At 37.4% G+C, this 26,004-nt stretch overlaps 1 protein-coding gene across 4 annotated transcripts in view; it reads left to right on the top strand.

The window, feature by feature from the left end:
- Positions 1–26,004, top strand: part of LOC103042932 (fibronectin-like) — a 66,110-nt gene that overhangs the window by 34,263 nt on the left and 5,843 nt on the right. The window contains exons 21-39 of one of the 4 annotated variants that reach the window (XM_049473077.1): positions 702–796; positions 899–1,067; positions 2,522–2,608; positions 2,705–2,896; positions 4,842–5,120; positions 6,418–6,606; positions 8,086–8,175; positions 9,168–9,434; positions 10,190–10,306; positions 11,135–11,308; positions 12,374–12,529; positions 13,137–13,541; positions 13,821–14,008; positions 15,053–15,140; positions 16,703–16,885; positions 19,582–19,671; positions 20,543–20,731; positions 21,584–21,673; positions 24,489–24,940. In XM_049473077.1, coding sequence (XP_049329034.1) covers positions 702–796; positions 899–1,067; positions 2,522–2,608; positions 2,705–2,896; positions 4,842–5,120; positions 6,418–6,606; positions 8,086–8,175; positions 9,168–9,434; positions 10,190–10,306; positions 11,135–11,308; positions 12,374–12,529; positions 13,137–13,541; positions 13,821–14,008; positions 15,053–15,140; positions 16,703–16,885; positions 19,582–19,671; positions 20,543–20,731; positions 21,584–21,673; positions 24,489–24,940 — 3,500 coding nt within the window. The remainder of the gene's footprint in view (positions 1–701; positions 797–898; positions 1,068–2,521; positions 2,609–2,704; positions 2,897–4,841; positions 5,121–6,417; positions 6,607–8,085; positions 8,176–9,167; positions 9,435–10,189; positions 10,307–11,134; positions 11,309–12,373; positions 12,530–13,136; positions 13,542–13,820; positions 14,009–15,052; positions 15,141–16,702; positions 16,886–19,581; positions 19,672–20,542; positions 20,732–21,583; positions 21,674–24,488; positions 24,941–26,004) is intronic. The other 3 variants (XM_049473075.1, XM_049473074.1, XM_049473076.1) reach the window with 3 other exon arrangements.

Raw genomic sequence — 26,004 nt, 5'->3', positions numbered from 1 at the left:
ACTAATGATGCTAGTGCAGATTTCTAGTTGCAGATTGAGTTGGTAGGCAGAGAAAAAAAATGAGTAAGTGTAAACTGTCCAATTGATGTTCTAAACAAAAGGTTATTAGAAGATCTTGTGGAGTAGTGATAAACATAAACACTCTCCTAAACCTTGTAGAAAGCCTTCCCAGAAGGGCTAATGCGGTTATAGCTATAAAGTTTGAGCTAACATTATATTAAATCCTATGGATTCATAAATACAGCAGGAAAAAAATTAAAAAGCACTTAAAAATGATGAGTTTCTTTGATTTTCCCAAATTAAAAACCTCTGGAATATAATCAAGAGGAAGATGGATGATCACAAGCCATCAAACCAAACTGAACTGCTTGAATTTTTGCACCAGGAGTAAAGCAGCATAAAGTTATCTAAAAGCAGTGTGTAAGACTGGTGGAGGAGAGCATTATGAGGTCTAAAAGCTCTGAATCTTTTTTGTTATTTCAGCCATTTCTCATTTTCTGCACATAAATGCTCTAAATGACTAATTTTATTTGGAATTCGGGAGAAATGTTGTCTGTAGTTTATAGAATAAACCAACAATGTTCATTTTACTCAAACATATAGCGAAGGAAGACAACGAAAACTTGTAGCACTATAGCGTATGTCTGTAGAGAAGTTAACTCTATATATTTTCCCATTTTTCTCTCTCTTTTTCCACACAGCTCCTCTACTGGGCAGAGCTCCACCCTTCTCCACGGACGTCACCGACACCTCCATCATCATTTCCTGGTCTCCAGTTCCTCGCATTAGTTATAAAGTAAATAGCCTGGACCTGTTTTGCACACTGGCGCAATTTCCCGCCTACGCCATTCTGTACTTCATTGCTAAACGTGTGTGTGTGTGTGTGTGTTTCTCACAGTTGTCTGTAAGGCCCAGTCAGGGAGGTGAGGCACCCAGAGAAGTGACCTCCGGCTCTGGCAGCATCTACATCTCCGGTCTCACACCAGGAGTGGAATACACCTACAGCGTCCAGCCAATCATCAACGGCCGCAAGCAGGACAACCCCATCACTCGAACCGCCGTCACGCGTAAGCACACGTTACATCTGACAATCCCATATTAACCACCCTAAAATACCACAGTAACCATCTACCACCTAAAATAGTATAGCAACCATCTGACAACCCCATACTAACCACCCTAAAATACCACAATAACTATCTACCACCTTAAATAACACAGTAACCATCTTTAAACACCCTACCTTCCACCTAAAATACTATAGTAAACATATGACAGTGCTGTAGAAAAGGCCTACAGTACCCCATTAACCATCCACCAACACCCCATCTACCACATAAAGTTCTATAGTAACCATGTGACAATGCTGTAAAAAAAAACAAAAATACCACATTAACCATCTACCAACACCCTAGCTACAACGTTAAATTCTTGAGTAACCTTCTAAAAATACTGTAAAAAAGGCCTAAAATACCATAGTAACCATCTGCTGACACCCTAACTACCACCTAAATTACTATAGTAACCATTTGACAATGCTGTAGAAAAGGCCTAAAATACCACATTAACCATCCAACAACACCCCAGCAACCACTTAAAATTCTGTAGTAACCATCTGACAATGTGGTAGAAAAGGCCTAAAATACCACATTAACCATCTAACAACACTCTAGTCAACCTCTTACATATCACAGTAACTACAGTATCTAGCAACACCCTAACTACCACCCTAAATACTACAATAACTATCTAGCAATGCTTTAGAAAAAGCCTAAAGTACCACATTAATCATTTGCCAACACACTACTCAGCACCTTAAATACCACAGTCTCCCCCTTACCTTAGATACCACCTAAAATACCACAGCAACCATTTACCAACCCCCTAGCTACCACCTAAAATACCACATTAACCATTTACCAAAACCCTAGATACCACCTAAAATACTAGAGTAACCATCAGACAAGTAACTGTAGACAAGGCATACAATACCACAGTAACCATCTACAAACACCCTAGCTACCAGTACTACGGTAACTATCTACCAACACCCTAGCTACCACCTAAAATACCACAGTAATAACAGTTTTCCAGCATCATAGAAAACACCTAAAACAGCTGCCAACATCCTAGCAAACCATAGTAACCATCTTCTGCCAATGCGCTTGCAACCATCTCTAGAGTACCATAGCAACCGCCTGCCTGCACAGCAGAAAACACCTAAAATACCACAGTAACCATCTGCCAACACTGTGACAAATCTTAAAACACCACAGTAACCATCTTCTGCCAATACACTTGCAACCATCTAAAACCATCCTTCCAGCACAGCAGAAAACACTTAAAATACCACAGTAACCATATGCCAAGCCCTAGCAACCACCATAATCTGTACAATAGTCTTAGTCTTAGTAATTTGAATAGTTAAATAGTTTTACAGTGTAGTTCCTGCTCCCTCCTGATGTTCTGAAGGTTCTGCTGTTCCTCATTGTTCTCCTGGTTTGTTTTCTATTGGCTGCAGCTCTGTCTCCTCCCACTGACCTGAACGTGGCCTCCAACCCCGACACCGGCGAGCTCAACGTCAGGTGGCGCGACGCTCAAATTCCCGGTAAATATATAGAGTCTCTCAGGCTCTCACACTGATGTGTGTGTGTATGTTGTTGGCTGTGAGAATGTAAATGTGTGTTTTTAATGTTTTCCTCAGATATCAGCGGGTACAGAGTGACGTGTGCGCCCACTAATGGTCAGCGGGGGAACTCTCTGGAGGAGTTCATCAGGGCGGGGCAGACGTCCTGCACTCTGGAGAACCTGAGTCCCGGAGTGGAGTACAACGTCAGCGTCTACACCGTCAAAAACCACATCGAGAGCGAGCCCATCTCCACCACCGTCACACAGGGTAAGACCTGACAGGACGTACACACCCGTATTATACATTGTGAGGTTGATGTGCTCATGGCAAGGCATCATAAAGGGGAGTTGGAACGATGTCGGACAGTGGGTACAGGTACGAAACTGAAACTTGAATGAAGGAAACATTCGTCTGAAGGCAAAATACCAAAAATCGAACACGGTTTATCACAGTTTATTAATTTTGCCACTTTTTGACCAATATTTAATGCAAAACTACACATAAAGAGTTACTTATCGGCTACAACTTGGGTAGATGGCAATTAAGTTTGGTCGCAGAACAGATATTTTCCAAGCTGTTACGTGGCGGACCACAAAAAAAATTCTGTTTTGGGAAATTAAGTGTAATGGGATGGACTGTTACAGACTAGTAGCTCTCCAGCCCAGAGGGTTGTTGAACCCAATTGCAGAACAGTTGATCTCAAAGCAGGTAAACCCAAGAAAAAAGATAAAAATAAATAAATAAACACATTGCTTCTCACGCGGGATCCAACCCGTGTCATCAGGGTCACGGTCCAATACACTACTACCGCTGCCCCGGCTAGTGAATTGGGACACAGCCGGGAAAAAACGGCCTTATAGGGAGCCTGAGAACGAGCGGAAAAACGCGCCAGAGAGAGACAGAGGAGGAATATAAACAAAAGATCTCAAGAGCACCATTTTATATTTTTATTTGTTCATTATTGTTCATTATAGTTCAAACAACCTCACATGCCAGATGTTTCATGCCCACCTCTTCACCTGCTGTGCTCCACTGTTTCTGAATGGGCTCTGAATGGTCTAATTGTCTTTAATAAGAACACTAAAAGTAAAACACTAAAACTAAAAATAGAGTCATATTTGTATATTAAATATGTAAAACCCCAAATCAGTAAAGCTGGGACTGCATGCAAAATTAAAATAAATGTCTTTGACAGTATGTACCCAAAACCTAAAGGAGGAGGAAAAATGTAGACAGGTCTTGAAGGCAGCATACAGCTCTGAAAAAAACAAGAGAGCACATAAAAATGATGAGTTTCTTTGATTTTACCAAATTGTAAACCTCTGGAATATAATCAAGAGGAAGATGGATGATCACAAGCCATCAAACTAAACTGAACTGCTTGAATTTTTACACCAGGAGTAAAGCAGCATAAAGTTATCCAAAAGCAGTGTGTAAGACTGGTGGAGGAGAACATGATGCCAAGATGCATGAAAAAAACTGTGATTAAAAACCAACCAGGGTTATTCCACCGAATATTCATTTCTGAACTCTTAAAACTTATTTTCTTGTCTCTTCTCTTAATTAAAAAAATCTTCTCTTATTTTTTTCTAGAGCTGTATGCTTCTCTAACCTCTCAATGTATTTGTTTCATTACTGTCCCAACAATTTTCTTTAAGAAAATACTGTAGATTTGGGGTTTATTTATAGTTATAATCTGACATTAATAAGCTTTTAGTGTTCTTAAAAAGTAATTACAGACTGAAAAAGAGCCTGAAAATATGCATGGCTTTTCCATATTTCACCATGTTTTTCCCAATCAATGCTCATCAAAATCACTTATATAATGCATCTGATTTGTTTTGTTACAGTATGCCTTTGGTTAAATTATTTAATTGATTAATTGAAAGAATTTCAATTTGTTTAATTTATTTGTAATCTTAAAGTAGCACTGCTGTATTTATTAATAGCAATTTTGTTTGCTATTTATTTATATATTTTATAAAATGACGATGTGTTGATTTTAGCAGAAATTATAAGGAATGTGAACATTTTTGTATGATTGTTTCATATTGATGCATCTCTAACCATTGCATGTTTCACGCTAAGCATTTTTTAAATTGCACCATTTTGATTGGCTCATGTTTTGCACTGCTTCTTTGTCTCGTCCTGCTTGTTTATTTGTTAAACTTTTATAAACATGCTGCGTTTATAAAATACGGTCACGCTCTAGACATACCAAAGGTGCGATACCTCGGCCTCGCCAACGTGAGCGACACCACCATCGGGATCCGCTGGACCGGGCCGAACCACGCGGCCGTTACTGGGTACCGCGTCACGGTGGCGGCGGCCGGCGAGAGTTTACCTATCCTGGAGGACTCGGTGGACTCGGCCGCCAGATATTATACGGTGCGCGGGCTGGAGCCGGGCATCGATTACCACATCAGCGTCACCGCGGTAACCGAGGAAACCGAGAGTGAACCCACCACCATCACCCAGCAGACCCAGACCGGTGAATTATTCTCTGAGTGCTGATTGGTGGAGGGATAAGGCCTTAAACTCCGAGCTTATTAAAGCCGTTAAGCTTATATGTCATTATTCCGCATTATAAGCTTAATACTGCTGCTTTAATGAACCGGTGAAGAAACTGCCGCTGATTTACTCTGGATAAATAGTGAAAACAGACAACGAGAAATCAGTGTAACACTGGGGAGGGGCAGTTTGATCACACGGCCACGTGGACTGTATACATGTGCATCAGTGGCTCTACTCTTACCTGTAGTCTAAGCCTTTTAACCCTTTAGACCCTTCAGACCCTTAAGCCATGCTACTGAATAATATATAGTAGATATTGAATCATTTATAGAAACTTCTGAATACTTTATAGTAGATTTTGAATAATTTATTGTAGGTACTGGATCATTTATTGTAAATACTGAATTAGTTATATAGCAGCTATTGAATCAGTTATAGTAGATACTGAATCAGTTATAATAGTTATTGAATCAGTTATAGCAGATTCTGAATCAGTTATAGTACATACTGAATCATCTAGAATAGATATTGTATAATGTATAGTAGATAGTGAATCAGTTATATCAGCTGCTGAATCATTTATAGTAGATACTGAATCAGTTATATCAGCTGCTGAATCATTTATAGTAGATACTGAATCGTTTATTGTAGTTATTGAATCAGTTATAGTAGACACTGAATCAGTTATAGGAGCTGCTGAATAATTTATAGTAGATATTGAATCAGCTATAATAGATACCGAATCATTTATAGTAGATACTGAATCAACTATAGTAGAAACTTAATCTGTTATATTAGTGATTAAATCAGTTATAGGAGATACTGAATCAGTTAAAGTAGATACTGAATCCGTTATAGTAGATATTAAATCAGCTTTAGTAGATACTGAATCATTTATAATAGATACTGAATCAATTAGAGTAGATACTGAATCAATTAGAGTAGATACTGAATCATTTATAATAGATACTGAATCATTTTTAGTAGATACTGAATCATTTATAGTAGATACTGAATCATTTATAGTAGATACTGAATCTGCTATGATATATATATATATTTTAAAATATAACTATTTGCAGTAGTTATTTATTAATTTCAGGTAGTGAAAACAAAACATTTTGTGTTAATACAGTATTAACTTCTACAGGCCACTTTATTAGAAACACCTATCTTGAACATCCGTCCATGTCGGCCCCTCGGGACTCCATATTATGCGATGTCTCGCTGGTAATTTTTTTATTAACCAATTCTACCCTCTGGTTTAATTCCAGCCATCCCGTCTCCCACCAACCTGAACTTCGGAGAAGTGGGACCCGACTCCATGAGGGTGTCCTGGACACGCCCCTCAGTCCAGCCAACCGAGATCAGCCGATTCGTGATCCGCTACCACCCATCCAATAACGACGACGACAGTCACGAGGTCAACGTGGGCGGAGCCACCAGCACCTTCCTGTTGCAAAGTGAGGCCATTTCACTTTTTATTACATTTTTATTTTTTCACAGCTGAATAAATGCCTAAATATATTTTGTTTTGCTTTTATAAAAGAAGATATTTCAAAACTACACTTTAAAAATGTTTATGGATCGTTTAACCCTTTTAACATCACAGCAGAAAAGAAAAAAAGCACAATAATGCTTATAAATAATGTTTAATGAAAAACACTTATCTCCAAAACAGCAACTTTACAGGAGAGAGAAAAAAGCTTCTAAACTTTCAATGGAAGTCAGTGTAAAAATAATTTATTTCAGTTCATTTTGAAGTATTTCTATTGGTCCATTCATCAAGAAATTTTGGCACAGTGTAAGAGACAGTTTGCCTGTTCAGATGATGTAGTAAACTAAAAACCAACAAAAATGTAGATACTTGTTTTTCATTGGACAGCGACGATTTACAGTGCATCTTAGCGATGCTAGATAGCTAGCTACTATTCAATTAATTTTTATTTTTCAATTTACTTCAACAATGCTACACTAGTCACATGTCTATTTGTACAGCAGTGCAGTTTTAGTTGTATATTTATCTCAGCGGTCCTGTTTTGGTGCTAACACAAACAAATTCTAATGCTGTTTAAAGTTATCTAGCTACCTCAACCTATGTTCAATCGATCAATCACTCAACCTTTATTTTCACTCTGGAAAACATTGACCCTTAATAATAAATTAGAAATAATAATGAATAAAATAGTAACAAATAATAAATAAAAGAATTACTCATTTTAAATGAACATTTCACATATATAAATAATATATATATATATATATATATATATATATATATATATATATATATATATATATATAAAACAGAAAATAATAAAATACCATAAAAACAAATTGACACATAAAAAGTAAAAAACAATTATAAAATATAAAATAAGTAAAAAGATAATAGTAAAAGTAAAGTAAAATGTTAAGAATAATAAGAAATGATTAAATTAATAATAGAACTAAGAACAATAATGAAAATATAAAACATTAGAATAAAAAAAGTTAATAAATAAATAAAATTAAATTAAATAAATTAAAAAAAAATTAAATAAGAAAAAGATAAACGAAAAAAATGAATTCAAAACAATCACAGGGTAGTAACCAGGATGTTACTATCCTGGTCCTGTACAGCTCGTATATATTCATCTGTAAAAAAGCCTGTTTGTGACGTGGTAGTTTGTAAACTGAGACAGAGCATGATAAAAGAGATGCGGAGTGCTTTAATCAATTTCATTAGTTTGTAAGTAGTTTGCTAAAACATTAGAGGAACTAATGCTATTTAACTTTTTGGGAAAAAAAGTGTTTGACTTCAGATATATTAGTTGTTGGGTCATTTTTGTGCAAAAATATTTGTTTATTTAATGCTTCTATCATAAAACAGTTATTTATCCTGTGTTATTTTCAGGTATTTTGTATTTAACGGTTCTGTTCTCTCGTGTTGTTGAATGTAGATCTCCTGCCGGTGACGGAGTACCTGGTGAGCGTGGTTTCCGTGTACGGCGAGAGAGAGAGCTCACCAATCTCCGGCAGACAGACAACAAGTATGTTTATTATTTTATAACTGAAAATATAAAATATACAAAATATGATGTTTAAATTTTAGACAGCTCATAAATAAACTAGTTTATGCATACCCGCTAATGTTGCTGCCTATGTATAGAAATATTAATTAGCCTTTCATTGATTTTTGGTGGTTAGCATGATTAGCATGACTGACCAAACCATTCTACAGCTCTGGAAAAAAATAAGAAAGCACTTAAAAATGATGAGTTTGTTTGATTTTACCAAATTAACAACCTCTGGAATATAATCAAGTCACCAAACCAAACTGAACTGCTTGAATTTTTGCACCAGGAGTAAAGCAGCATAAAGTTATCCAAAAGCAGTGTGTAAGACTGGTGGAGGAGAACATGATGCCAAGATGCATGAAAACTGTGATTAAAAAACAGGGTTGTTCCACCAAATTTTGATTTCTGATATTATACTCTGACATATGGTGCCATATCACTCACCCCTAGTTATCACATCAGGGTTCTACTTTTTTACTGTTCTTTGCAAAAAGAAAAATTCACACTGTTCTCATTTCCCATTATATATCTACTAGAGACAATCAGATTATATATCTATATATATATGTCCAATATCCTTTATTTTACTTTAATCCTGGATATATGGAGATATTTGGAGTGCATTATTTTTATTAGTATCATCATATTCTGGATCATTGACTTTATCTGTTACAAATCTGATAAAATTATTGTATATTTTAGTATCTCAGTTATTAGGGGTGTGCCATATCATATGGTATGCAGTAATACAATTAAAATTTCATTTTGTTGCAGTAGTGTATTCTTGAAATAATATATTTGTTTATTCAGTGTTTTGTAATATCGCCAAAAGTATCGTTATATAAAGATATATCATAAAATATTGTGATGTTTTTTTAGGACCATATCGCCCACCCCTATAATTTAGATGGTAAACTCTTAGGTACTACTGTTTTGAAGTATGTTAAATTTACCGTCTCCTGCAGCTCTGGACTCTCCCACCGGTCTGGACTTCTCTGAAGTTTTCACCAACTCCTTCACCGTGCACTGGATCGCCCCGCGCGCCATCATCACCGGCTACCGCCTGCGCTACCAGCCCACCACCGGGGGGCGCTATAAGGACGAGCGACTGCCCCCCACCCGTACCTACTACACCCTGACCAGCCTGACCCCCGAGACCGAGTACAGCGTCCAGATCTACGCCCTCAGCGGCAGCAAGGAGAGCCAGCCGCTCACCGGCACTCAGGCCACCAGTGAGTATTAACTCATATATTCATCCATTTATCTGTTATTAGAAATATTATTACCTAACTTTTTATAGGATCTCTTTTAAAGTTTTATTTAGTTTAAAAGCTGTTTTAATACATCATACCTACATATAAAGTGTTTATTCACAAAAAAAGAGAATGTCTGAAATAACAAAAAACTCCAATTTAAAACAACCCAGCAGATATACCATCAAAAGTGTGGAGCTTTAAAGCTGTGTTCCAGCAGTCTAAAGCGCTGCCACTATGATCAGGATGTTGCTGGTTTGAATCCCGGTAATGCAGCTTGCCATCAGCTGCCGGAGACCTGAGAGAACACAGTTGGTCTTGCTCTCTCTGGGTGGATACAGTAGAGTAGAGTAGAGTAGAGTAGTAGAGTAGTGCTCTTCTCTTTCCTCTCATCACTCCTAGGGTGATGTGGATCAGCACAAGGCTACGTCTGTGAGCTGATGTATCAGAACCGAGTCGCTGCGCTTTCCTCCGAGTGTTAGCTCTGTGATGCTACTCGGCAATGCTGCATCAGCAGCAGTTCAAAAAGAGGCGGAGTCTGACTTCACATGTATCAGAGGAGGCGTGTGCTAGTCTTCTTCACCTTCCTGGTGTTGGAGCATCACTAGTGATAGGGGAGTCCTAATGAGTGGGTTGGGTAATTGGTCTTGTAAATTGGGGATAAAAAGTTTTTGGCTGCAAACTATAATCTGCATCTCTAATATTAATGCAACATGTGTTCTTCCCATTTTTAGTCTCAGACGCTCCTACCGACCTGGAAGTGACATCATCAACCCCGAACAGCATCACTATTTCCTGGGAAGCACCTTCTATCCCTGTCCGTTATTACAGGATCACACACGGAGAAACAGGTCAGCTCTGATACTGCAATTATCTGCTGGAAAACAGATTAATAAATCAGGATTTCTATAGAATATTATGAATTTGATGAGCCTATGGAACCTATAGAGCAAAACTGTAACACTGAGATCAGCTATAGTAATTAATTTAACATAATGTAATTTAAAATTTAACATGGAGGAAATATTTGCATATTTTTGCATTTAAAAAAAACAGTATAGCTACAGTATAATGCACCAGTCACCATCAATTTAAACTATTAATATTTAACAAGTATTATTAGTACCTGTACCTGTTTTACTTCATCTTATTTATTCTTTAATTTTATTTCTAATTCTAGTTCTTCTCTTAGTAATTTATTTCCTTTTAATTTTTTCATTATATATTCATTTATTGTTAAACAGTTTTGATTTATTGCTTGTTTATTAATTTCACTATTTTACTATTGTTGTTATTATTATGAATTTATTTTATTTATCTATTATTTTTTATTGTATTATGTAAAAGTTAGTTTTAGCTTAATTTCAACAGTTTTTTTGTTGTATTAAGCTTATCTTCTTTTGACCTTAATTTCTTATCAATTAAACCAATCAATTATTTTTATCTCTTTTTATCCTTTATTTACTGTAATTTTAAATTTATTAAATGTAGTTATTATTTTCTTGGTCATGTTAAACCCCTGTATTTGTAATTGCTCGGCTACATTGAAAATGAGGGTTGCCCTCAATGTACTTATGAGTCAAAATAAAGGTTAATTGATTCATTTATTCATTTATTTATTCATTTATTGATTGATTAATGTGTAAATAACTAGTTTTCTGATGCTCTTATCACTGCAGGAGAGAGCGGCCCACCCAAAGAGTTCACCGTGCGAGGCACCGAGTCCACGGCCACCATCCCCGGCCTCCGCCCAGGAACCGACTACACCATCACCGTGTACGCCGTCACCGGACGAGGAGATAGCCCCGCCTCCAGCACCCCCACCATCATCACACACCGCACCGGCACCGACAGTCAGTACACCCACATATATACAAATATATACACGTATACCACACATTATATATAGTTACAGAATATTAAAAATAGTGTATCAATTATGATACTTTGTTTTGCAAAGACATGTATGACAGTAGAGATTGGTGTCAGAAGATAGCAATAGTATATATGTAGTAAATTGTGCCGATATATGAGAAACACATGAATTGAGTTTTATTTGTTGTAGTTATGGGAAACTATTTTGCACTTTCTACAGTGAACAAAAATTATTATTAATTATTAAATTATAATTAATATTTTAAAAAAATTAAATATCAAAACTATTTGAAAAAATATGTATTTTTTTACATTTGTCATATTTCAACTATTTAGTTATCTGAATTATATTATTTATATATTTATTTTAAATATTAATTATATTTTCATGCTAAAATCACACCGCATATTTTGTCAAGATTGTCGGATTCTGTGATTTATTCGCTTTTGTGCAACTTCTAGATTAGTAACATCCTAGCAACTCATAGCAACTCCCTAGCAACCAGTAAAACACCTTAATAGCTACCTGGAATACAACTTGAATCACCTGGCAGCACTGTAACAACTGTCTAGTAACACCATAGCAACCACCCAGCAACACCATAGCAACCACCCAGCAACCACTTAGCAACCACCTAGCAACACCATAGCAACCACCCAACAACCACTTAGCAACACCATAGCAACCATGTAGCAACCACCCAGCAACACCATGGCAAACACCCAGCAACACCAAAGCAACCACCCAAAAACAACTTAGCAACACCATAGCAACCACCCAACAACCACTTAGCAACACCATAGCAACCACCCAACAACCACTTAGCAACACCATAGCAACCACCCATTAACACCATAGCAACCACCCTACGACCACTTAACAACACCATTGTAACCTTTTAAAATACTACTCCTCCTACTACTACTAATAATAATAATCTTTATATTGATTTGTTTGCATTTATTTATATTGCACTCTGTTGTATTCACATTTTTTTAATCTATTCTACATGTTTTCTTTCTTCTCTTTCTTTCTTTGTCAGGAGCTCCATCCCCCTCAGATCTGGATGTGACGAATATCGAGGATAACTCCATGACGGTGCGCTGGAGTCCTGCTAAAGGCCCCATAACCGGATACAGGGTCACAGGAGCCCCCAAAGAGGGAGTGGGACCCACCTTCACCAAGGTGGTCGGCCCAGGTAAGAGTTTACCTGTACATACCTGTAACCTTAAAGAGAAATATTACAGATAAACTGATAGTCACAAATTTTACTGTAGAATAAGATCAAATCATTTTGATGTATCTTTTTGCAATATTTTTGTTGTATTTTTTTTTTGTAGGTCCAGTGAAAAGTATTATTGTTTTATTAGATTATCTGCGTTATACATTTTTATATCAAAATATTTGACATTAGAATGGAATTTGTATTATTATTTAAGAAACTAGGGGAGAAATTTTCCTAAATTCAAAATTTTATCTATAGAAATGGTCCATGTTGAATTATTATTATTATTTATTTTTTTTTTATTTTTTTTTTGATAAATGATCGGTTTTATAATTTTTAAGGAATAGTTAAGGAAAATGTTTAGCTCACTATATTTTCATATTGAAATGGTAGAAATAACAAAAGATTGTATTTTAATAGGATGCATTATTTTTGTATTTTTTATATTAATAATATTTAATATAAACCTGTAAAAAAAAAAAAAAATATATATATATATATATATATATATAGTATTAAAAGCCCTGGTCTCAGGATGTAAGTATGAATAATTTTGTGTATTATTTGCTGCTGTTCTCAGATCAGACGCAGTTGAAGGTGACAGGTCTGCAGCCGACTGTAGAGTACGTGCTGAGCGTTTACGCTATCGGACCAGACGGAGAGAGCCCCCTGGGGGTGGAGAGAGGAACTACGAGTGAGGTGCAGATTCCCACGGCCGTGGACCGTCCCACCGACCTGAGCTTCAGAGACGTGGACAGCACCTCCCTGAGGGTGACCTGGACCCCCCCGCGGGGTCCCGTCACCTCCTACCGCGTCCTGTACTCCAGCCCGGAGGAGGGCGAGCGGGAGTGGCGTCCCGCGCCTCGCGGTCAGGACGACAGCGTGCTGCTCCGCGGCCTCCGCCCTGGAACCCAGTACACCGTCAAAGTCCTGCCCATTAACGGAGCCACGCCCGGAACCATGCTGAGAGGAGCCCAGGCCACCAGTAAGACGCAAACTTAAACATACAGCTCTGATCACTTCAGTTACTGAATCAGTTTCTCTGATTTTGCTATTTACAGGTTTATGTTTGAGTAAAATAAACATTGTTGTTTTATTCTATAAACTACAGACAACATTTCTCCCAAATTCCAAATAAAAATATTTAAGTTATTAAAATGTGCAAAGTTCAAGGGGTATGAATACTTTTGCAAACCTAGACTGTACCTAAATTAGCTCTGCTATTATTGCTGTACTCTAATTTTGACTCATCTGCTTTCTCTAGCTGTCCCTGCCCCCACCAACATCCAGTTTGGTGAAGTTGGCCCCTCCTCCTTCATCGTGTTGTGGACTCCGCCCAGTGCCAGGCTTAGCGGGTACCGTGTGCTGATCACCCCCAAGAACAACATTGCCGCGCCCAAACAGATGAACGTGGCCCCGGACTCCACGCAAGTGACCGTACCCGGACTCCTGGTAAAGATTTTATTACGTCTTTTTTATTACTTTAAGTCATATGAACATTACATTGAGCTTCATTTAAACATTATTGAGAGATTTAGCTTAAATGACTAAACACAAATTTTTTTTAAAAAAGTTGTAAAATTTCAAGTGCCATTGACTGCAAGGAATTTTTCCCACTCCTCCATGCAGAATTCTTTCAGCTGTGAGAAGAGAACTTAGAACCAGCTGCTATGATCATCTCAAAAATGCAGATTATCATTCCAAGGTCGAAAAGTTTTAAAAAAATGAAGTGAACACATATGTTTGTGTAAAATGAACATTGTTGTTTTTATTTTATAAACTACAGACAACATTTCTCCCAAATTCCAAATAAAAATATTGTCCTTTAGAGCATTTATTTTCAGAAAATGAGAAATGGCTGAAATAACAAAAAAGATGCAGAGCTTTTAGCTTTCAGACAAGTTTATATTCATAAAGAGTTAATTTTAAGAATTCAGAAATCAATATTTGGTGGAATAACCCTGGTTTTTAATCACAGTTTTTATGCCTTGTGGTATCATGTTCTTTCTCCTCCACCAGTCTTACACACTGCTTTTGGAAAACTTTAAGCCTTTACTCCTGGTGCATAAATTCAATCATCATTTTTAAGTGGTCTCTCATTTTTTTTTTCAGAGCTATAGATAAAAAAAGATATTCTCATGCTCTTGCTAATATGTATATATATATATATATATATATATATATATATATATATATATATATATATATATATATATATACACACACACACACACACACACATATATATATATATATATATATATATATATATTATTGTATTGAAAATAAGTATAACAATATATGTATAAATGAAATTCAGTTTTTTTATCAGCTTTAAGATTTCAATTTGAGGTAAATGTAAAGAAATAGTCATTTTCCAGCAGCAGAGATATCAGCTACCAGGTAGGGTGGGGTGATTCTAATAAAGTGGCCTGAACTTGCATGAATTTGCATGAAATAAATAGTACCTAATACCCGTGCTGGTTCTGTTTCCAGGTGTCAACCCTGTACGAGGTTCACGTCTACGCCCTGAAGGATTCCCTCAGCAGCCGACCCCTGATCGGAGAGGTCACCACGGCTGAAGGTGGGTCAACTTTATAAATTATCCATCAATCAATCGATCAAACTTTATTTTCACTCAGGAATACATTAGGGGGGCCCTCATGTGCAATGCAGCCGAACATTTACAGTATAAAAGGGACTGAAAACATTGAATTAGTTTTGAAAGTGGAAATAGTAAGGTAGTAATGGTGAAAATAAAAATAATAAATAAAAGAAATACAAATTTTAATTCAATGTCTAATGTAAATGAATAAAATACGTATGTAAAAAAGGATATAAAATAGGAAATTTTAAATGGACACATAGAAAGTAAAGAATTAGGGCCACTACAGTAATCACTCTGTTTATCGCTGAGACAAACTAAAGCTACTACGCTCCAGTTTAACTCCCGAGCCGTTGCCAAAAGCATCAACATGCATCAGTTATCATTAAATAAAGATAAATAATGTTTTAAATACATTTTTGGACTCGGAACAGACCAGAACATGCTGTAAATGTGTCCATATCATGTAAAAGTACACTAACTTTTTTAGCTGACTGGATAACAACCACTTAAAATACATTGTAAAGCTATTTATTGCTAATATTAATAAGACTTTCTAAAAGACAAAAAAAAGTATAAAGAACTTTGTAAAGAGTGTAAAAGTACAAATTAACTTTTAATGTAATCAAAAGTACAATAACACTACATGATCAATGATAGTATATTAGCAGTATTAACTAGCTAATTACTCGTGTAATGTAATCACTTAATTCTCAATTAAAGCCCCGCCTTTTTACTATAATAAAGCAGAATAAAATCATAAAAACTGATTTCTAATCTAATAAAAATGTGTTAATGTTAGCCCTAAATTCTGTTGAAACTTTTAGGACACTGGTTTGGGAGGAGCTGTTTTATCATTGAAATATATTAGGGTGGGCGGAGCTATATGTCAATTGCATTCTAAAAATATATATTTTTTTTTTTTCACGTTATATATATTAAAAATGATTTATTTCACATTTCTATCCCAATTTACATGGCCAATTACCCAACCCACTCATTAGAACTCCTAATCCCCTATCACTAGTAATGCTCCAACACCAGAAGGGTTGAGAAGACTAACACACGCCTCCTCCGATACATGTAAAGTCAGACTCCGCCTCTTTTTGAACTGCAGCTGATGCAGCATTACCGAGTAGCATCACAGCGCTAACACTCGGAGGAAAGCGCAGCGACTCGGTTCTGATACATCAGCTCACAGACGCAGCCTTGTGCTGATCCACATCACCCTAGGAGTGATGAAGGGAAAGAAGAGCGCCATCTACTGTACCCACCCAGAGAGAGCAAGGCCGATTGGGCAATGGCTCCAGCTGATGGCAAGCTGCATGACCGGGATTTGAACCAGTGATCTCCTGTTCATAGTGACATAGTCACCTTAGTCCGCTGGATCACTCTGAGCCCCAATATATATATATATATATATATATATATATACATATATATATATAAATGATTATATATGTATATCATACTTCAGTGTTGTGTTGGAGCTTTATGGTTTCCTGTTATATAATAAAAGTCTCCTCTGATTCGCTGTGCAGATATTAGCCCTCCGCGCCGCGTCCGCATCTCAGACGTTAAGGACACCAGCATCACGCTCGTCTGGCGAACCAAGATGGGCGAACCAATGACAGGATTCCTCATTGAGGCCACGCCAACCTCTGGCAGTTATCCAACTGTAAGGAAGGTGATTCCAGAAGACGCCCGCGCCATTACCATCACAGGTAAAATCCAGCTTTTAGATGGCTTTTATAGTGATTTTCTGTTAGAGATGCACAGAAATTAGCATTTTTGATTAAAACCAAACAAAACTGAGCAAAAAGAAACATTTGGCTGGAATTGGCCAAATTTAGAATTCCAGACATATTTTTTTTTACATATCTTAAATATATTGGGTGTCGTTTTTTTCTTTTTTTCTTTATGAAAAGCAATTGAACACATCAACAAAGCACAGTCTTTTTTTTTTTACTTTTCATTCAGCCGTACTTTAAACTTTTTTTTTTTTAGATTTTTTGCCAAATATTCCTAAAAGCAAAAACCCGACTTTTACATCAAAAATAAACATAATAACAGTGTAAACAAGAAGGTCAGTATCTTCCTCTGAGGCACCTAAAACCTTTAAAACCAACCTTTAACAACTTTTGAATTAACAATTTTAATTTTAACCACCAACAGCCTCTGACATTGACTGAAATCGACTGGGAAGTTCTTTCCCACTCCTCCATGCAGAATTCTTTCAGCTGCGAGATGTTTGAGGAGCTTATTGCTACACAGCCACTTTCAAATCATTGTGTCTTTATTGACTTACCGTATTTTTCGGACTATAAGGCGCACCGTATTATAAGACGCACTATCAAAGAACGCCTATTTTCTGGTATTTTTCCATACATAGGGCGCATCGCATTATAAGGCGCGTTAAGTGACACTAGAAAGGGTGCCTATATCAAAGTGAACAGGGGTGGCGCCATGTTTCCCTTCCCCCACGGGGGGTGTCTTGCCGGTGGAGCGTCTCAGTATACAAATCTAGCTATTTCAAAGTCAAACGAGTGCTGGATATTAATCTACACAGATTCCTCTCCTGAAAACTGTTTATTTGGGTGAGTAACGTGCTTCAGTTTATTTACAGTAAGCTTAGATTTCCAGATGTCCACTAAGGCTTGCTGCACCAGCGTTAGCATAGCTATCCGCTAGCACGCTAGCTAGTCCCCTAAACTAGTAAAGTTAACCCAAACTTAAACGACAGCGTTACACTGAGTAATCCTGCGTGTTCTGGTAAGACAGTGAGATATTAGCTAGCGATTCGTCCCCCGTAGCTTGTTTTAACACGGTAAACAAGCAGATTACAGGCTGATAAAACTCACCTCTGAGAGAGTTAGCGCTTAGCATCTAGCTAATGCTAGCCAGGCAAAGCAGCACAGACTTACAGGCTGATAACTCACCTCTGAACGGTGAACGCTTAGCGATTAGCATCTAACTCTAATAATACTGCTCCAGCAGTATTAAAAGTACTAAATTTAGATAATACTGATCTCTGAACAGTGAAAAAGCTAGCTAGCTTAGCGGTTAGCATCTAGCTAATGCTATTGCTGCTCCAGCCACGGAGCTGCACGGCTCTGCACGAGTGTGTGTTTACTTTAGATAATACTGATCTCTGAACAGTGAATAAGCTAGCTAATGCTATTGCTGCTCCAGCCTCGGAGCTGCACGGCTCTGGACTCTGTATAGCACTGAAACTCTCTATAACGCTGCACCGAGTGTGTGTTTACTGCTCCTTACAACCTGACGGGTAAAATCCATACAAAAGGCGCACCGTATTATAAGACGCACTGTCAATTTTTGTGAAAATTAAAAGTTTTTAAGTGCGCCTTATAGTCCGAAAAATACGGTAATTTAAGCACTATAGAGAAATTCATCGTAAATAACTAAACACATAAAACTGAACACGTTACTTTTAAACGTAAATAAAATGTAACAAACAAAACTGTGAGATGTTTTGTTTTGTGAGAGGGGTTTCTTTGATGTGGCCATTCCAGAACTTTCCATTTCTTTATTATAGAGCTGTTCCTCTATGGATATACTGAAATACTTTGGGTCGTTGTCATGTTGCATGGTCCATCTTTGGTTCAGCTTCAGTTTTCGGATAGATGGTCTCAAATAGGTATTACACTTGTCCTGGTCCTGGTCCTGGTCCTGGTCTTGGTGTTCTCTGACAAACCTCAGTCTTGTCCTGATGGGGTTTTTTTTACAGCAATTTTTTCTTTGCTGTATGTTTGAAGCTCAAGTGTCTATATGTGTGAATTTGTACATAGCTTAAATATTTTGGGTCTTTTTTTTTTTTAAGAAAAAGAAACTGAACACTATTACAAAATATGTATTGGACAGTGAACATTTTTACGCATTAAAAAAGCACAGTATGATGTACAATAATACATTAATAAACTAATAACCTGTTGTTCAGTATGTTTTAGTCTTTTCACTTTTCACTCATTTAGCCGTACATTAAAACTGATTTAAATGTTTTATTTTTTTGCTAAATTTTTGTAAAAGATTTGTGACTGAGCAGATCAGTTTCCTCTGCTGAGACAGACGCGCCAAAGCGCTGCACTGTTAAGATACGAATGCGCCAAAGTCAGAGCTCATCTGCTTCTTAAAGGGAATAACAACTGGCACACTGATTGGTTTATTCCACGTTGCACCCAAAATTAACCACACCTGTGATTATTTAAGAGAACTAGTTCATGACATTTTTACGTTTTAACCCACGCAAGGTGTATTTTTGGGGCCCTCATGACGCAATCAACCGATGGGCTATAGATCGCTAAAATAGGGCCCCTAGAAACAGAGTTTCTGTTTTATAGATTTATTTTGTATTTACTGATAAGTTAAGCTAATTTTCATGATGTTTGCGGTTGTGTTTCAGGTCTCCAGCCTGGTGTTTCCTACTTGATCAGCCTCTATACCCTGAATGGAGACAGCCGCAGTTCACCATTCACCCTCACCGTCACCACAGGTACACCATTAAACGTGCTACAGACTGCCACCAACCTCACGAAATGCCTCCAGAGTGTCTGTTTCTTTCTGATGTTGCTACTTAACTAGTACATAAAACTACAGTTAAATCTTAAAAAATGAGAATATCATTGAAAAGTTACTTTATTTCAATAAATCAGTTCAAAATGTGAAACTCATATATTATAAACATGTATTTATTACACACATTAATGCACACTGCTCACACCGCCAAATGTGCCAATTGGTCTTATGTAATGTATTCTAATTTTCTGAGACACTGATTTTTGGGTTTTCGTTCCTAAATAAGCAAATACCAGGAATTATAGATTTGTTGTCTTCTTCAATTTCAAATTCTTCATTGCAGGTTTACCATATTCATTTGATTATAGCGCCACCATGTGGAGTAATGAAGCAGTAACTTTACTAAGTCTAATTGGGTGGCGAGTCTTAAGGAGTTAAGAATGTCTATGTTTCACTAATAGAATATGTATAGAAAAATATTGATATTTAAAGCCATTTATCTATATAAAACAATTTATCAGCATATCAATATATTGTCCCACCCTGATCACCGAATGAGCATTTATTAAAAATAACGTAATTAATAACTAAAATATAGCAAACAGGGGCAAACACGAGTTAAATAATGAAGGGTCCGGAACTGAGCCTTGTGGAACACCATATGATGCTTAATAAAACCTGAATGAGTAATTAAAACATGCAAATTAGATATGACAACTTTAGTACAGAAGATCCAGTCTAATCTGCTCATTCTATTCCAGAGATGCAGTGCTAGTATTTGAATATCTTCATAATAAAGAACAGTTAAAAAAATATATTTTTAATATTAATTCTGTGTGTTTATTCAGCTCGTGCCGCCGTCCAGTCACCCACAAACCTGCAGTTCACCTCTCTGACCCCCAACTCCATCTCCTTCACCTGGCAGCCCCCCACCACACAGGTTACAGGATATTTCGTCACCTACGAGGAGGCGGGCGGAGCCCCAAAGGACCTCACGCCACGCCCACATGCTGGAGCAAACTACGCCACCATCACGGGTACGACTGTCTATTATATATTATATTATATCTATATTATATTAATAAATTACAGATAAAAAACTTACCTAGAGTTCCCACTCGCTGGCCACTTTATTAGAAACGCCTACTTACTTAGAGTTTCACTTATTGCTGGCCACTTTATCAGAAGCACCTATGTACCTAGAGTTCCACTTATTGCTGGCCACTTTATCAGAAACACCTACGTACCTGGAGTTCCTCTTATTGCTGGCCACTTTATTAGAAACACCTACTTACCTAGAGTTCCACTTATTGCTGGCCACTTTATCAGAAACACCTACTTACCTAGAGTTTCACTTATTGCTGGCCACTTTATTAAAAACACCTACGTACCTAGAGTTCCACTTATTGCTGGCCACTTTATCAGAAACACCTACTTACCTAGAGTTCCACTTATTGCTGGCCACTTTATCAGAAACACCTACGTACCTAGAGTTCCACTTATTGCTGGCCACTTTATTAGAAACACCTACGTACCTAGAGTTCCACTTATTGCTGGCCACTTTATTAGAAACACCTACGTACCTAGAGTTCCTCTTATTGCTGGCCACTTTATCAGAAACACCTACTTACCTAGATTTCCACTTATTGCTGGCCACTTTATCAGAAACACCTACGTACCTGGAGTTCCTCTTATTGCTGGCCACTTTATTAGAAACACCTACTTACCTAGAGTTCCACTTATTACTGGCCAGTTTATCAGAAACACCTACTTACCTTAATTTCCACTTATTGCTGGCCACTTTATCAGAAACACCTACGTACCAAGAGTTCCCACTCGCTGGCCACTTTATAAGAAACACCTGTAAACTTTGTGTTTTTTAATTTCAGGTTTGAGACCGTCCACTGAGTACATCATTAAGATCGTAGCTCTGCAGAACGCCCAGAGGAGCCCCCCGCTGGTGGGCAAGGCCAGAACCCGTAAGTACACGCCCACTTTTACACATAAACACATTTACATATTAAATATTGTGTTAGAAACGTGGGTAAAAGGTGAAAGGTGTACTCCTTCAAAACCCTGCTTTTGTCTCGGAGTGGTAAACGCTGACAAAAGAGGTTTTGAGACGCTAGCTTGACTCCGCCTAGCTCTGGCTTTGAGTTGTGCTTTCTGAGCAGCATTAGCATTTATACTGGGGCATCGTTAAAGGAACAATATGTACTAAATTATATATTAAATTATTTACTAAATTATATATAAATGGTTGCAACACTTGAAGCATAACCATGGCTTCAAGAGCCGTGTCTCTTCTTCTCCTCTTTTGTGATGATACTGATAGCAGTTCATGTTAGCATTTTGTAGCCTGTAACATTAGCTAGCACTATTCTGGATGACTTAACCTATCTTAAATACTCACTGCCTGGATTTACCTATTCACTTTCGAATGAGGAAGTGATTTAAAATTCCTATCCCTGCTAGCCGTGTTAATTTCGTTAACAAAAACCATTACGAAAAATCTTCGTTGATGACCTATTTTTCATGATGAAAATGAGACGAAAACTAAATAAAATGTAATACTTAAAAAAACGAAAGAAAATGAAAACTATGACCAAATGTATAACACCAGAATTCCCACAGGTCCTTAAAAAGTCTTAAAATGTCCTAAATTAAAATCTTGATGATTAAGGTCTGAAATTTTCTTAAATTTACTGTAAATTTGCTGTAGGTATTAAATTTTTAGATTGTGCGCTTAATGCCGGTGGAAAAAACACACACTAACATTAGCAGAGAGTTACTGGGGAGAGAACTAAGGTTAGCGGAGAGCTAGCTAACATTAGCAGCGAGCTAGATAACATTACTGGGGAGAGAATTAAGGTTAGCGGAGAGCTAGAGCTTTGTTGTGACTAATAGTGGTTCACTTTAACTTTAGTGAGCACTATTCTGGATGACTTAACCTCTCTCAATCTCAAATACTCAATACCTGGATTACCTAGTCACTCTTAAATGTTATACTAAAATTATTTAAAATTCCTATTACTACTAGTGGTTGTGATAAATTACTTAAGTAACGAAGCTCAGTGCTTAGCCACTCTGTTTTGAAAAGAAAATTAGCAGGTACAGCACTCTTGTCTTGTAGTCCTTCTAGGATCGAAGCTCCAGTCTCCCTCTATCTCTTCTCATTAGGCTTTTTAAAAAGATGCAGAAGCTCCAGCACAATGTGTTTACCTGCTATTGTGTTCTATACCTGGCAACCTGGGGTGTGGAAATGGGACTGGGGAATGGGCATTGGGAAAATATTATACATACTGTTCCTTTAATGCATTAAACCAGGCAGCTAAAGGCTACAGTCTACAGTGCCTGATGATGCTTTACTGATCACAGAAGGAGAAGCTTCTGGTTCTTAACTCAGATAATCAGCTGATTCTGATTTAGATTAATGTTTAAAGAACATTCCAGAAGATTGCTGCTTTTTTTATGCTCCCACTGGTGTTTTTATCATTTTGTTATTTTTATCTGGTTTCCAAAAAGCTTAAGATTAGCATTTTAGATGGTGTAAAAGTTGGGCTTTGATGGATAGGAGTAAATTTTTTTTTTATATAAACCTGTTGGTCTATCAATATGACAAACTAAGAGAATCCATTAAAAGTTTGGACATATGTTGTTTGCTTTTCATTAAATATTTCTTTATAGATATTTCGACAAAAGACATTAGAATAGATATTTGCCTACATTGCCCTGTAAAAGTCTTTATTGCTCCAAGTCAAACTTAAATAAAAAAAACTCAAATGTAATGCTAATGCTAATGCTAGCACATGCAGAGGGCAAGTTTCACAACTTTTTTTTGTAGTTAGACATCTCGATCTAACTTTAGCTTTGTAAAACGTATGTGCTTTTTCATGTCTTTACCGACATTACAGAAACTAATAGAAGGATACATCAGCTGCGTCCTTAAAATCACTCTTTTAGTGCTTAGAAATTTCTGCAATTCTTGGAGCAAACTAATACAAAGGGTGCTCTAGCAGTTAAAGCCACTCTGCTGAAGTACAGTGTTATAAGGGTAAGTTTTCAGTGCAGTTTTAGCAGTATTAGCATTAGCCGCTAACTGCCCTAAGTGCCTTTCGCCATTTAGAGATGAGTATTTCTGATTATAGTCTGCATGTTTACTTTGTTAAAACAAGCTACATGGATTGAATTGCTAGCTGATAGCGCCCTGGGTTACAGGAACAGCATTTACTAGCACTAAGTGCTGCTAACTGTGGCTAGCGCTGCTGCTGTCTGTGGAAATCTAAGCTTACTGTAAATAAACAGAAGCGCTTTACTCACCCGAATAAACAGTTTTCAGAAGAGAAATAAAAAATATAGAAGGGAAACATGGCAACACACTTGTTCCATATTAGTGTTGCAAAAATAAAATGTGCCTTATGTATGAAAATAGACCTAAAAATAGACATTCATTGATACTGCGCCTTATAATACAGTGCGCTTTATATTCCGTAAAATAGGGTAATCCCTGTCTTGGAATTTGCCCATAATGCTTAGATATGTCCAAACTTTTGATGGGTACTCTACTTCAGATACTACTTCTCTTATATGTTTATATACTAGCTGATTTCTGAAGACTAAAAGAAAGAATCCAGTACTTTATGGTACTGGTTTATGGTTAAGCACCACCACCTCTCTCCTTGGTTGGCTGTACCTTTACTATACTGCCCCCTCTGGCCAGTAGGCGCTACTGCAGCTCCTGCAGCCTTTCCCTCCCCATTACCGCTTTGCTGCTAACCCCTCTCTCCCGCTCAGAGGATTCCTCGTTGCTTCTGCCAACCCCCCCACGCCGCGGCCCTGGCCACGACCGCCTGGACGTCCCCGAGGTGGACATCGACGACAACACTGTGCACATGCCGGGTCCCACCGCCTGGCCGGGGCAGCCTGAGCGCGGGCAGCATGTGGAGTACACAGAGTATAATAACCAGCCCGGCACCCCAACCCACGGGGGCTACCAGCCCGTCCGGCCCCGCCCCAGCCTGGTGTACGTCCCCCAGGCGGGGCCGGACGGGGCGAGGGTCCCCGTGGTGGTGCAGGTGAGTGAGAGGCCCGGCCACGGTCTGCCTTTCCATTTTCCAGGAAACAAGTCCGGCATTCCGCAGGAAGCCCAGACCCAGACCACCGTCACCTGGCAACCCTACCAGCAAAGCTCCGCCTACCTGGTGTCCTGCCACCCAATCACGCACCGGGACGAGAAAATGTTCCAGGTTGGTGAATGATTCTTGAGCTTGTTTCTTAATTCTATGTTTTATTTGGTTGATGTTGATAATGGTAAAATTGTGGCAGACCTAGAAAGTGTGGGACTGATATATTTTCTGATAATTTTTTTGATAAGAATTCAGAAGAATTTCACATTAAACTACACTAAATCTCTAAATGTGGACAACATCTCAACCATTTTGCAGAAAAGCTTTAAAAATAATAATTTTATGGATTTTACTAGTAATATTGTAGAACTAGATGTGAAATAGATTATTATTATTGGTTGTTAATGTTTTTTTTTTTTATTTGTTCATTCATCATTGGTCATCTAGTTTGGTTAATGTATGAAACACACAGTATCGACTCCCCACCAATTAGCAAAAAGTTAGCAACAAGTTGGCAAGGTCCAAACCACTTTTAGGCCAAATCATTTCAATGTAAGTTAACAGCGCAGAACAGAAACTCAAATTTTAAATAATAATGCATCCATATGCACCACGGACAACATTTCTCCAAAATACCTTATACAAATATTTTCATTTAAAGCATTTATTTGCAGAAAATGAGAAATGGCTAAAATAATGCAAAAAAAGAAAGTTTTAAGAGTTCAGAAATCAATATTTGGTGGAATAACCCTGGTTGGCTTTTAATCACAGTTTTCATGCATCTTGACTTATGTTCTCCTCCACCAGTCTTACACACTGCTTTTGGATAACTCTATGCTGCTTTACTCCTGGTGCAAAAATTCAAGCAGTTTGGTTTGGTTTGATGACTTGTGATCATCCATCTTCCTCTTGATTATATTCCAGAGGTTTTCAATTTGATAAAATCAAAGAAACTCATCATATTTAAGTAGTGTCATTTTTTTCCAAAGCTGTATATTTATTTTAGAAGTTGTATTGTACAGCTTAGTTGTGATCACATGTTCAGCCCAGACTGTGTGGAGGTGTGTATTAGTGTATCTCTAGTGTATTTGATTATGTGGTTTCTGATGCAGTTTGACTCACTGTTATCTACAAAACTTGTATAATTATGTCTGGTGAATGTAGTAAAGAAGATAATGATTTAT

Source organism: Astyanax mexicanus, unplaced genomic scaffold (assembly GCF_023375975.1).
Source record: "Astyanax mexicanus isolate ESR-SI-001 unplaced genomic scaffold, AstMex3_surface scaffold_33, whole genome shotgun sequence".
NCBI classification, from domain to species: Eukaryota; Metazoa; Chordata; class Actinopteri; order Characiformes; family Acestrorhamphidae; genus Astyanax; species Astyanax mexicanus.
This window is presented reverse-complemented; position numbering and strand designations above follow the sequence as displayed.